A 14,564-nucleotide genomic window follows, 5' to 3' on the forward strand; every position below is an offset into this window, starting at 1 on the left:
TCTAGGCCATTAATAAATAAAGGGTTTGAAGGGGCAATAAAAGGATTTTTCTTTTTCTTTACTAAATGAAACTATTACTATAAAAGCCCTACATAATTTGCAGTAACCTGTGGTATCATAATAAACTGTGTTCTTTGGCCCCAGCTCATATAGTGCTTAAGAATATGCTTAACTTTGAGAGTGAATGTGACTCCCATTTAAATAAGAAAATGTTTCCCTGCCTTTTGGGAGGAACATATGTGCTAATGTCTGCAGATATTTAGGCACCTGTGCACCTTGACTCCTGGAAATAACCATGGTGAGGTCAGTGGCAACCAAACATATCAGATTCTGCATATTGTAGAAATTATTTTATGCCAGGTTATTTCTATTTCTTCAGAAAGCTCCTAATCACTTCAGGAATAGATTAGGTACATGTTCCCCCATAATGCCAGCAGACCAAAAGCAACAGACAGGATAGCCATCTTTAATAAGTGTTTTAGACTTACTCCTTCAAGCTAAAGGACCTGTCTGTGTGGGTGTGAGCAGTCCTGAACACCAAACAAAAAGCCAATCTGACAGAAAAAATCCATCAGTGATTCCAAAAGCTATAATGAGATATATGCTATTTGCTAGAATTAAACTAAAAGATGAGATACATATGATGATATATAATGCAGTGAGCCCAGAGGAGGGCCAGAAAGATTCTCAGAGGGCTGGAGCCCCTCTCCTGGGAAGCGGGGCTGGGGGAGCTGGGGCTGTTCTGCCTGGAGAAGAGCAGGCTCCGGGGGGGCCTTAGAGCAGCTCCCAGCACCTGAGGGGGCCGGCAGGAAAGCTGGGGGGGGGGCTTCTTACAGGGGCACATGTGACAGGGCACGGGGGTGGCTTTGAGCGCAGAGAGGGCAGATGCAGGTCAGAGATCAGGAAGGACCTCTCCCCATGAGGGTGGCGAGGCGGTGGGCCAGGCTGCCCAGAGCAGCTGTGGGTGCCCCATCCCTGGCAGTGCTCCAGGCCAGGCTGGATGGGGCTGGGAGCAGCCTGGGCTGGGGGGGTCCCTGCCTGGGGCAGGGGGGCTTGAACTAGATGACCTTTAAGGTCCCTTCCAACCCAGACCATTCTGTGATTCTGTTCTATAATGGCAGGTACATAGGCTGGGTGTAGACAGACACCTATTCCAAATACCAGTTCTTTATCAAGGGTTGTCTCTAGAAGAGATCCAAGAGACCTGATTGGAGCAGATATTTTTCTGTGAATATTTTTCTGTTTCTTCTGATAGCATTTACATCATACTGTCTGATGTACTAAAGTGCTTTGACAGACTCCTTGGGACAGCAAACAAAAAGAATACGTATCTAAACCCCATCACCATCCCTATTCCAATCTTGCCTTAATGTCAACATTAAATAGGGAAAATATATACAGCCTTGAAACTGTGGTGTCTGGGCAATTTGACGTTATGGCGGACACAACATGGATCTCAGGATGCATGCCTTCCTCTCTGTTTCTTGCTGTGATGAAGCACTAATGAATGAAACCCCTTATCTTTTGGATTATTAATCTACATGCAAGAACGCAGACCTGATCCTTCAAAAAAAGTCAGCATCTTATTGTTTTAAGATGCAATATGACCACGCTGAAGCCTTCCCTGCATTCAGCTCATCCGACCCTTTAGAAACAGGTGAGGTCTCACGGTGCCGGGATGGCCCAGGACTGGGGTCAGCTACAGCCTCTCCCAGGCTCACCTTTCCTATGGGAAAAATGGGGTGTCACTCAGTGACAGCAGGGGAAGCCCCATCTCATGCCTTTCCCCTAGCCAGGCTGAGAAATGGGGACACTGCACATCCTCTTACACCACTCAGCCATGAAACCGGTGCGGGGCTTTGAATAATTAACAGCAACGGCTAGCCTCGCCTGCTTACAGAAGTCATCAAGAGAGATTAGCTAGAAGCAAGTACTGATGCTCTTAAACTTCTTAAGTCTACAGCTGGCCTTGTTTTTCCCCCCTCCCCATTTCATTTAGCACCAAATCCTCCAGGTGCTTATGGGGCAGAGCCAACATGAGCTGTAACAGGGGCTCATCCCCACTCCCACTGCAGAGCCAGGTCCTTCCAGGTTGGCAGTAACCCCCAGCTCGATGGGATCAAGCTCAAGTCCCCACAACTTTGCTTGTCATGTCATAAAAAGGGCATGGGAGCAGTGGTCCGTCATGCTAAATCATCTTAGCACCTCCATTACCCTACATGGACTTACAGTGCTGAGAGCACATTTGTATTTTCCTCCTGCTACTTTGGATTTATACAAAAAATGCCCCAATTTCCATTTATTTGTGACAGAATATTGCCTGTCTTCTTGTTTTATCTTTTCAACTTAAGAAAAAAAACATAGGACATGATCGCCACTAACGAGATGGCACATTCTATATAACTTTTCCCACTGTGTTGTTTTATATACCAGCTTTCACATCCCTAACCTTCGTCTCTCCAACCTCCTTTTAAATGAAAGGATCCTCTTGTCACTGCGAAGTTCCTATCATCTACACTGGTTTGCATGTTAAAGTTTCAGCATCGGTTATTCTGCTTAATGACTCCTATACCCCTGTTAATACTGTTTTATCTGGCTCTAATATTTTAAGGTCTTGTCTAATATTAATGCTAAATGCTAATATCAAAGATTTGCTACTAATATTTTAAGCTCTAGCTGCTCGTATACTAATGTTTGGGGAGGTGCTTGGGAGTTCATTGTATTGGAAAGGCTGCCGAGTAAATTTTAATGTCCTTTATGACTATTGCATAGAAATCTAGGCAAAATACATGGAATATAAGAGGAGATTTTAGCGATTTATTTATGGAATATCCTGCCAGCAACGAGCTCAGAATGAGGTTGAATATGTATATGTGTGTGGGCACGTGAGTGTGTGTGTCTCTGCATCTCACCGATAAACCAGAGAGAAAAGCAGCCACCATGCGAGCAGAGGTGGGGGACACATCCCACCTCTCCTCCATCGGGTTATAGTGACTGCTGTCACCCAGGGTGACACCACAGGGACAGGAGATGGCTGCCACCCCCAGGTGCCAACCCCCAACCCTGAGTTACAGTTCCTCCAGTATTGCTATTTGCCCACTTAGAGTATCCAGCTACAACCAGTCATGTTTATCTCGTGGCAATATAACATCCTAAAAATTTACAGGGGACTAGAAAAAAACCCAAACCAAACCACAAACCAACCACCAAAGCCCTATCTTAACATCAGTTTATTAGCACAAACCTCCACCACATGCAGAGGGAGACTAGAATCCGCTCCTTCTCTGAAGAACAACCTCTCCACTAAAAATAAAATATAGTGCAGCATTTATTTCACCACGGTTTAAGAGTTAATGAAAGATTTGCACCTGTACAGCTGTTGCAGACTGAAACTAGCTTGTGGAGCGAATGTGTTTTCTGGTTGAGACAGTTGTAAATGCCTTGAGTAAAAACACTGAGGACTGCTAATGGATAGGTTTATTTTAAAGCATGCCATCTGCTATCAATCATAGAGAAGTATAGGAAGCAAGTTTGGCTGTGCTCCCTCCTTGTGAGCCTGATAAAGATAGGGCTGTGGTACTCTGGAACATTTAGTACTCAAGAGAATAAAACATCAAACCTACTCAGCAGCTCCACTAACAATAATAAAAATGCCTCTGCCTAAAGGTGACATTCTGAATTTACGATTATTTGTGTCTATAAAGTGTATTCTTTGGCTCCTGACTCATTCTGACTGTCTCACTACAAGAACAATACATTAAGCCTGCCTGAAGTAAATGGAAATCCTATCCTTTTATTAAACCAGCAGCCAGTACCTGAGATGTTCTAATGCCCTGTAGGACCCAAAGAAGGTTTTCTGCTCTAAGTGTTAATTCTTTTGCTAGGATTAAAGTCAACTGCAGAGAAAATGATTATTTTGTGCACTCAGAACTAAGCCCTTCTGCAGGTAAATGTAGTCTTAAAAGAAGAAGAATAAAAACAAGAAAACCCAAGGCAGATTCTGAATATGCAAATGATCACAAAGCAAAGGCTACAAAAGTTGCAATTCACCCTGATAGCTCATATTTTATGCTACTTAGCATTTGAGACAGGAAAAGCTTATGCTGTAAGAACCTGCCTAGGAAAACCATGCACAAAACGCCCGAAAGGTGTGTGCCAATCTTCCTTCCTAGCAGTGAACTTCACATGTGCTTAGATTCTCCAGAAGCAAATCCAGGGATTTTTTTATTTATTTTTTTTTCTCTCTCTCCTCTTTTCCTACACTGCATTTTCCTCAGAAGAGACAGTTGGAAGCCGCAGAGCTACTTCCCCGAGACACACGAGCATTTGGTTAACTTCAGAGATATGAATCATTCCCCTGGCTTACGCCACATCCCTCATCTCTCATTTGCCCTCTGGTACCCTGCCGATCAGGGGCTCTTGAGCCTGTCTGCTTAAAAATAATTAAATATATAATGCTACCTGGCAAATTCACTAGATATAAAAAACAGCGATGAAGCACTCCATATCTGATAACATTAGGCTCCTATCTGCAGCTTAACAAAATTCCCCTGCAAGTCTGCTGCTGATGGAAAGCATTGCTGTGGAAGCTTGGGGAAAACCCACCTGGTGATCAAGCTCATGAGCCTAATTAAAGTTAGTAGAGAAATTAAAAGTGGGCAAAAATTGGAACGGCAGGGGGGGGGGGGGGGAAGTAAGCACTAGGAATAGAAGGAAGATAAAAAGCAATGGGAAAAGCGAGTTTTCCTTTGAAGTCTGTTCTGGAAAGTGACGGCGTTGTCTTTCTTTGCCCCCCACACCCTAAATGCTTTACGCAGTGGGCCATAGGTCCAAGCAGAAAAACAGAAAGCAGAGGGTTATGCATATGAGGTTCACAATATTAAATCAAGGCTTCTTCTGCTCTGTATTCATTCTTTTGGTCCTCAAGAGCTTAACCATCTCTAAAGTCTGTGGTCAAATGACCACTGATTTCAAACTGCAAGTTCAATCTGGTGACCAAAAGAACTGAGAAATAAGTTTCTCTGTAAGGATCAAAATTAGTGGATATTTGAAATAAGTAAGAAGAAAGATTACCAAAAAGTTAGGAGACTATGAAGACAAAGGAAAACTACATAGGTATAGAAGGTTGTCCTAAGGAGAGATGAATCAGCTCTGAGTGGGCTGGGAGCAGTCTGCATGGTCACTTGGCTGCAGACACACAGAAATATTGGAAAGAATGGAGGGATATAGGAAAACAAAACTCAAGTAAGAGAAAAACCTGAAAAGAGGCAGTTATCGAGGCTTCCATGCTCAGCAACACCTGGGAAATAACTCCCTGGAGGTAGTCCTTACCTCTAGGTGAGAATTTCCAGGCACCCTTTCTGCTCAAGAGCAACACCCCATCTCATAAGGAAAGAAATAACTGTCTCTATTACTGAGCTCTGTACCAAACCCAGTTACGTGCTTCAGGAAGAGGGACAGTAAGTCACATGACAGCACATCATAATACTGAGATCTCAGACCAGTCATGACCGTTACAACCTCCAGAAAAAAAAAAAAAAAAGTTCATCAAAATTTTATTCATCAAAAATCAGAATAGCATTGAATCTTTCGCAAAGAGGTACCTGTTTCCCAAAAAAATGTCATTGGCTGGATATTTTTATTTTAAGTCTGAAATGAGGCTTTTGGATAACAGGACAGAAGAGAACATCAATTCTGACTCACCCGTAGCCTGATGGTCACACATCTGGGGCTGGCAGGAGGTCCAGGTTCCAATCCCATCTTTGAAATGCCCACATTGAAGATGGCGTCCAGCAAGGAAGATGCTCTCCATAGCCTTGCTCCATAACACTTCGACTTTGCAGGCAAAAAAAAAAAAAAAAAAATCCCAAGGTTTTATTTTCTCTCTCCTGAGAAACGGAAACAAATTAAAAGACTTGAAATTTTTTCATGACACAGACTTCTTGTTTCTGGCCAGCCCTAACCACCAAACTGCCCAGAGGTTCAAAGGCATGTTGTTCCTACCAGAGCTGATATTGTGAACTCTCCAACTTTTGCATGAATTTAACAGGTTCTTTTTAGATTTGGTCTGTAATACACACAGTACATTTTCATATGAAAGCTTGCAAGCTCGGAGCAGCTTGCTCACCAGAGTTCAAGTCCCTGGCACACAGTCCATTGCAGCTCTAATGAAAAAGCACAATGATTAGGCCTGTGTTGCTGAGATTAGACATTAGTGGCCATATCAAGAAGAGAAATACCTGCAGATTAGCACAGCAATTTGCTGCTCTAAATCTGAACCTTCTAATCTCTTTTTTTTTTTTTTAAGTAAGTAGCAGCCCATGAATATGGGAAAAGAATTAAAACTACATTTACTAAGTGATTTCTAAAATACTGCAGCATGTGTTTTAGAAAACTGACAAGTCATTAAAATATAGTTAATAAACATTATTCAGAACTCATTGCCTTAGATTAACACTACTTCAAAATCACAGACATTCACTGATTCAGTCAGCACGCTGCCGCAAGACTAACTCTGACTGGTGTTCATGCCCTGTTTAATAAAGTATATGATGGCCAGCTCAGAGTTTACCTTGTATTTGTGTTTTCCAACTGCAAAACTATTTCAGAAATATTTGCAGAAGTCTTTAAAACTTTGCATCCTGGCAAGTGAGGGCATGCACAGAAATTGCTGTGCAGTGGCGCGTGGGAGGAGGGAGAGCCACGCTTCCACCAGCAGGTTACTGAGAAGCATCTCCTCCCATACGGGGCAGCTTACTAAAACCAGACACAGCACAGCCCACAGAAGCATCACTTGAATTCAAATGTTTTGAAAGTGAATTGCAGTTTGGTTGGGCCTAAACACACTCTGAGCAGCAAACGCACCAGATCCAGCCGAGCGGCCAGTTTGGCCAAGCACTCACCTCCAGCCTAACAAATGCGCATCCTGTGCTGACTGATGCTACCAGCTAAAGGCATCCTAAACCTGAGTCAAAAGAAGAGTTTGCTGTATCAGCCTTCCTGGTAAAATGAACTGTGTTTTTCAGATGTGTTGGCACAGGCCAAGTAAAACTGATTGACACATTATGAAAGGCTGAAGTTAGAAAATAGTGAGGGTAAAAACTGGGGACCACTACTGCTTGGCTCTGTGAGATTACTGAAGACGCCAGCGTAGTGGGGCTCTCACTGAGCCAATACTCCTGCAATAGGAGACTGGAAACAAAGGTACAAAACATGAAAAGGTTCAAGGGAAAGCAAGGGGTGGAAGCAAAAATAAAATAGGAAAAAAAAAAAGGTAGCACTAATTCTCAGTGACCAATTCCAAAGAACCTGAAACCATGAACCATTTTTAATCAAACCAAGGAGAGAACCATCATGCATGACTTTCACCGATGACAGCTTTTCCAAATTTATTATGTGACTATCAAGAAATTTCCCCTTTTAGAAGCTCTGTCTTGAGCCAACTGGAGCTGACTGCTTTTCCTAAACATACTTTATGCAACCACCATCAGCTCAGATACTGCGGGTGAAGCAAACTCGTGCAAAGCTCCCAAGTCTGAACGGTTGCCAGTGACCAGCAGCCACCAGGTGAGCCTGTCCTCACTGTGCAGACGGTGGCAACCTGCTCCTGTTGCTGGTTTAACATTGGGGAAGGATTTGGTGAGACTATTGCTGTTTTGAGAAGGGGATGGTTGGACTCTCTTTGTATTAAAATCCCTTCACCGTCATGTTTTTTCTCTATCCTAGTATGTACACTGCAGTTCAAAAATATGACTTGAAAGGGCTGAAACTGAGAAGGAAGTCAACGTATTTTAAAAATTAAAACATTACTATTCATAGCTGACTTAGTAATGTAGTTAAAAGAAAAAAATGATGGCTTAATCAAAATTGTGTCCATCTAACAAGCTAAGATAAACATTTGCGAATGCTTTTCATGACCATTTTTAACCACTTGTAGGAATTAATGGGCAGCTTTCCTTTGTTCCTTTTTTTTTTTTTTTTTTTAATAAACTATTTGATAGTCAGAGATGTCTGTAACCTGATGGATGGCTTTGATTTATGACATCTGTCAGACATCAGAATTCTGGATTTGAAAGCTGAACCACGAGGGAGACCCAGGATACTCAACTGGCTGTATTTTTCAACCCTTTAAAGTGATTAGGAGTTCAAAGTCTTTCGTTCATTCCCCTTTCATACTGTTACTTATATAGGAGAAAGAATAACACTTTGCACAGACCTAAGATCATTTGAATGATACCAGCAAGTTTATACTCGAAGGTTCTTATGAAACATGCATAATTAAACCCCCTTTTACCTGCTTTGAGCCAGGATGCCATATTTTGGTGCCACAGGTGTGCCAAGCTCCAAGAAACCCCATAAACCTGCCCATCTTCTCCTTGCAGGACAGCGGTCGCCACCACTGTGGCTTGGGCACATTTGCTGCACAGGGCTGAGCAGAGCAAAGCAAAGCAGAGGAAAGCATGTAGCCAGCTCCTGCGCAATGCACTGTGTTAAACGTATTAACTGAGCAGTGCTGACACGAGGTGAAGCTGTAGAGGAGCATATGCAAAGAGAAAGTGCAACGAGCAGGTTCCCTGTTCCCAGGGCAAGCACTGCCAACATCAGCAGAGCAGCCCCAGGAAGGGGAGCGAAGCAGGGAAAGGAGTTGCCAGTAGGGAACAGCCCCCACACCTCCCTGGCAGCTGCGCAGGTCAGAGATGCTTTAGCAGGAGACTCTGAGATACATGGTACGCACATGAGGATACTGGGTCAGTCAGGGCCTCCCTGGAACAGCCTGGTGGGGGGCGAGTCCTCCGGCGGCACATCTTGAAGCAACAGGGATTATTTTTGAGGCTGCAACTGCTCTGAAGTCTGCAAGGAAAATAACCTGTTTAAAAATTATTTAAAAATCTTTAAGAAACTCAGAAGTGTGGATCAAGCTCTTGTTTACCTTAGCCCAGTGGCAAAGGAAAACTGCTGTCAGAAATACAAGTATTTAAACAGTCTATAACAGCAAGGAAGCAAATTACTACATTTGCCAGTGACCGAGGAGAGCTCAGCTGCTCTCTGCAAGCCAGAGGGATTTGCATCCAGCCCAGAGCTGGAAACACTCTCTGGAGCAGAAATCCCTCTCCTCAGCCTCCCCAGTGCCTGTCGCATCAGGCATGGATGAAACCTCGAAGCTCCTGATCACGCGACTCTGTTCCCATCTGGATCGCTGCCGCCTGGTCCCACACGGCGGGTGGCAGGAGGAGGACCCACTCGGCACGGGGCTGAGCCACCATCCTCTGTCTTCTTCTGCGCCACCGCTTCCAGCAGTTGAAAACGAGCCATGAGTGCATAAATATGTGAAAATATTTATCGCCCACTCCTAGCCATGTTGAAAAGAAACCTGTTGTGGTTAAATGACTCGGTCAGTTCTTTAGGGATTTTCCGAAGTTTCCTATAAAAAGAAATCTGTGGGAAACGAATGGTTGCATAATCACTAACACATGCCAATTCATATAAGCCTATTATCTTTTATGGCATTTTGTACTCTATTGTCCTTACTCTGGTGAATTGCTGTCTTACAATTCTTTTCCCTATTAAATTATTTACACATTTTGCTCTCTCCGACCCTTTTGCATCAGTGAGATACTTAGCATCCACATTAGGAAAGAAGGCAAAGACAAAGGGTCCCTTCTCCTCTTCTGACGTCATGTTTTTCCCACCTTCACAGGCCTATCCAAACAACAGTCTCAGTCTCCTTGAGAATGGGAAGGACCTTTTCAAGTGAGAAGAGGCAATAATATTAGCTGTGTCTTGATGCCACAAAAGGTACCTTTTTTCTTAAAGAAAATGCATTTTTAGAGAGGGCTTGCCAAGGTCCCTGATAAGAAATGTCCCACATTCATAATTTTAAAATTACATATTCTCTTGAAAATACTGAAATAGGTCATCTAAGTGATTCTTAGAAATAAACCCCAAGTATCTTGGAAGTCTTAATTACACTGTATTTCAATTGGATTTAGGTTACTAAAACACAGACTTTAATAGGAACTTCAGACCTTTAAAAACCTTCTGGTTTTAGCTTTTAGGAGCCTGACACTGCCTGAAAGCCAACCAGAACTTCACCTTTAGAATCACGTTTTCAGTGGCGTTTTTCAGTTTTACATTCTTCCCAAGAACAACTAGCTAATAAATATATGAATCATGGCTAAGCAGTCACTTTTCCAAAAGATGTGGCGTCCAACATTGCTGCAGTTTTTAATAAGTAAAGGAAAAGCGGAGAAGACCTGTGTGTCTACATAATATATATAATCCTTTATATATATATATATATAATATATAAATAATGTAAGCCTCCCCCCCCCCCCCCCCAAAAAAAAAAGCTATAACCTTTTTTTTTCTCTAAAATTACCTAGAAACTGAGAGCAGTTATCATTAACTGCTACTAACCACAGAGCTGTAGGACCAGGGAAGAGCCCAAATTAGCTGCAGCAATCTTTAGATTAAACTGAGAGGTAACGCCCTATAATCATAATATGTGAGAGAGGACACTGCACAGCAAAAATGGGTCCTAGGGACGTGCAGGCAGGGAATAAATGAGCTATAGGTTCACAGCACAGCTACTAGTCCTAAATACATGGTAAAATAGCTGTCCTTTGGCTATACCACTTTCATTTCTGCACCGCAGACAAGTCCAGTTCTTCAGGTCAGATTTATGTGACTTTTTCCCAGAAATGCTACAGGAAAACAGGAGGGCTGGGGAGAGACCTCATGTCTCCTGGACATCTCAGTTCTCCACCTCCCGTGTACTGCCCATGCCAAGGGGTTCAGACACTTCTGCAGGGCAGTTTCATCTTTGGAAAAGCAGCAGATCTGAAAGGGTAGCCTAGAGGTAAGTTTGGAGGTCAGTGGAGATCAGACCTGGGGATGCCAAAGACGAGGAAGCAAGCCAGCAATGATCAATTACTGAATGAAAGTGCAGACAGGAGACATTTCTGTTGTTACACAACATCCTCCCAAACATGTAAACCCTTGGTATTCATGCAGGGACTCAAACAATTGCAACCCAAATCAACTGCAGCTTTGACCTCTTTTGCCATTCTTGAGGTATTAATGTCTTAGATTCCATTTCCCTCTGAACAAGGAGGCAATGGCCAGCAGCTCCCCAATTTATCTGACACATTTTAGAAGGCCTGCCAGCCCCAGCAAGTCAACATGAGCTCCTCTTCATTTACCTCCGACTCCCAGCAAGCAAGAGCAGAAAAGCTCTCTATCAAGGGCAGAAACATGCCAGGCCAGCAAACAAGTCCCTGCAAACCATGTCAACCTTCCAGAAAAAGATTCTTTCCGTTGTCAACATGAGCTGGCTTTTACAGACAAAGATACCCATTTCAGTTCTCCTGTGCTATTCCACTTATTTTAGGTGTTTTCTTTAATGTGCATTTTTCTGAACCTAGATTGAGTTTTCTTTTAATTACAAATAATTTCTAAAACTACTTGCCAGCATTCACACCCTGCAAACATTTGCTTGTTGTCAAGGGCTTCTGAGGACCTCTAGCACCTGTCATCTTCTGCCAACATCAACCTTTCCATATGGGTCTCCAGAAAAGATTACGGAGAGCTGTAAAACACACTCATCTTAAATCATGGTTTCTCTGATGTGCGTCAGGAGTTCAGAGAGGAGGTTCCATTCCCTTTTGTTCCTCCTCCAGTGTCTGTATCTTCCTTTCTTGATTCTCCCTTCAAAAACAGATTTACTCTTATTTCTACCAGTCTTGCAAGATCTACTTTGGTTCTACCTCTTCCCATTAGCTAGGAGACCAAAGTATTCAGTCCACTGGTAACATTTTAAAGCATTTTATCAGCCTATATAATTTTATCATCATTGTGTTATTTTCACTAAGAAAAAAATGTAACTGATCAGACACCTAATGCTACTTAAGTGTGAATAGATATTTTTGTGGTTGAATAATAACATCTGTTTTGATTTTCCAGCCACAAAAGTGCTTTTAATCTGGCCTTCCTTTATTTGAACTTTTCACATCTGCTCAGGCCTGCTTCCCATAAACTAAATACCAGATCCTTTCACAACGTAGGAAATTTACCTGCACCAGTTGCTGTCCTAGCTCCAAAGATTTCTTTATAGGAGCCAGATAAAAATGTCAGAAGACTAATAAATATAGTCTTAGTGCACTGTATATTTATTAAATGTTACTATTTATTTTCTCAGTCCCAAATGGTTGGTATTCACAGATCTAATCCCACAAAACTTATTTTCATGAATGAACTCATTAACTTTTATTGAATAAAGTATGTTATAGGATGGTGCCCCATATTTCACACAGAATTTAGAGATAAACTTGTACAATACATTAAAGCATCAGTACAAATTCAATCAATCAGAAATTATAGGGATGGGCCGATGCACTGTGCTTTCAGCAGATAAAAAAAAAGCCATAAGGGGGATTTCATACAGCATTTTCAGGGTTACCTCCAAAGGCTTGGTAGTGGATTATGAATTTTGACTTACTCTGATCTCTTCAGAGGTGAGCAAAGTCAGGAAGGAGAACAATCCTATCAAAAAAGCTTTCCCCACCCACCCACCCTTTTTTTTTTTTTTTTTTTTATTAGGCATTTGGTTTCTAATTGTAGCTCAGATCCTAAAAATAGATATGTTTAGGGTTTGGTTTGGTTGTTTGTTTTTTTTTAAAGACAGAAAATTAAAGTGAGGGGTATGAAACTTCAACTAAAACAAAACAGGCTGAAGGGTTTTGCTGCTGACATCACCAGGATGGGAAATGCATCCCGGGTATCAAGCAAACGTTAAGGATCATTCTTTAAACTCAAAGCTAAACTACAGAAGAATTTTGCAAAAAACCACCCTCTCATCAGCCTCTTCATAATATCTTCATCTATTCAGCATTTCTTTCCACTGTTAGAAAGATATATCTGGAGAACTCCTACGTCCCTGGGCCCCATGCAGCTGAGGCTGTGTCTGCAGTAAAACTGCAACATTAGGCTGCTTTTCTTAGGGAGATAACTCAGCAGATAGCTCTTCAAAGCAAAGGAGAGCACTGTTTGCAGAGCAGCCGAGAAGACAGGTTTTCCCAATCTCGGGGTGCCAGGAGCACTTCTTTTCAAAGTCTCCTACCTCTGCAAGAGTGAGGCAACAAGGTTTCATCCTTTTATTTTGTTTTGAATCTTCAACAAAACTTAGGCTCTGTGATTTGGCAATCTCATTAAACATAGATTTATCAAGTGAAAACACTCACCAGCACCAGTTTTAAATAGATGTGAGGTGGGAAAGTACAGCAAGGACCACAGTGGCTTTGCAAAGACTCGGAGAAAAAAAGCAGAATCTACGTGCTGCCCTTGATTTACACCTTGATTTTTTCCATCTGCAAAAAGAAATGGAACTGCGTCACGATGGAACAGTTGTGAGAATCACAAAGAACTTAACAAGTCAGAAATGGATTAAAAAGCACTTTATGGCTTGTTAAAGAAATCCCCCTGTTCCTCAGAAGCATTTTTAGCATCTTATTAGTGGTATTTGATCTGACTAACATATTGACTAGTCATTTGAATAGGAGATGAATCCTTTTTGATGGACCACAAAGGGAGTATAAATTCAAATGAGGCACTTCTCCAAATTTTTATTTTAGTATAACCCCAAACAGCCAATAACTTCTGTAAAGGTTTTTTCTGTGCCCCACAGAAGACAATCCTAATGATCTTTTAAATCACGTATCTCTTTCTTCTTTGAAAGTAACTGTTGCATTCGTATTTAACTCAAATAATTGTGAGTTGAAAGTTCTCTTTTTACCTGCTTTCTGAAATACCGGGTACCTATTTGGCCTAAGGAAATACTGCAAGTCAGTACCTTCTTCAATCTTTTTCTTAACCCATCCATCATCAAACCAGTACGCTGCCATCAGTTGAATTCACTGTCAATATCTTTCTCACACCAAGTAGTTCAGAATTTGACAAACGAAAAATAAGAGGCATATCAGAGAAATATACGAAAAGCCTGGGTGCTTTCAGTTGAGCTCTGACCTGAAACGCTTTCCATCCATTCAATCTGGACTGTTTAGGACTAGTTTCAGTGTCACCAGTACGGACACTGCTACAGAGTCCATGGGCTGACCCACAATTATCTTCTGCTTGGCAAAAGCCAGGAAACTTGTTTCTAGTCATTTCTGAGCAGTTTTATATTATCTAAGATTTTGCACTTAGAAATAAGTTGGAGACCTCCAGCTCATTTTGAAAACAGTAATTTATAGCTACACAGACTTTATGATTTTACAGTGTTTTGATAGTTACGCCTTCACTATACACATGGAACATTTAAAAACAGATTAGAAGCCATTAATCTCAGAATATATGAGGGATTCGTAGCCTAAAGAGGAACTCGGAGCATTTGCAGTCTAAGTCTTTGCATCTAGGTGTACGGTTTTATGAAGGTATTATATCCTATTAGAGAAGCAGGTCAAGAATTAGACAACCATATTCTGGTAAAAGCGCTGTATTACAAATCAGGGATCTGAGTACTTTGTCATACAGTACAAAATACTGACCTTAGACAAGTATTTAGTTTGGAA

General features: G+C 41.9%; 1 protein-coding gene across 1 annotated transcript in view; it reads right to left on the reverse strand.

The window, feature by feature from the left end:
• Nucleotides 1-14,564, reverse strand: part of LOC119152353 — a 66,787-nt gene that overhangs the window by 34,360 nt on the left and 17,863 nt on the right. Inside the window, exons 6-8 of the mRNA XM_037397520.1 lie at nt 13,239-13,364; nt 8,735-8,866; nt 5,704-5,835 (exon numbers count right to left, since the gene is read on the reverse strand). Coding sequence (XP_037253417.1) covers nt 5,704-5,835; nt 8,735-8,866; nt 13,239-13,364 — 390 coding nt within the window. The remainder of the gene's footprint in view (nt 1-5,703; nt 5,836-8,734; nt 8,867-13,238; nt 13,365-14,564) is intronic.

This window comes from Falco rusticolus, chromosome 8, assembly GCF_015220075.1.
Source record: "Falco rusticolus isolate bFalRus1 chromosome 8, bFalRus1.pri, whole genome shotgun sequence".
NCBI lineage: Eukaryota > Metazoa > Chordata > Aves > Falconiformes > Falconidae > Falco > Falco rusticolus.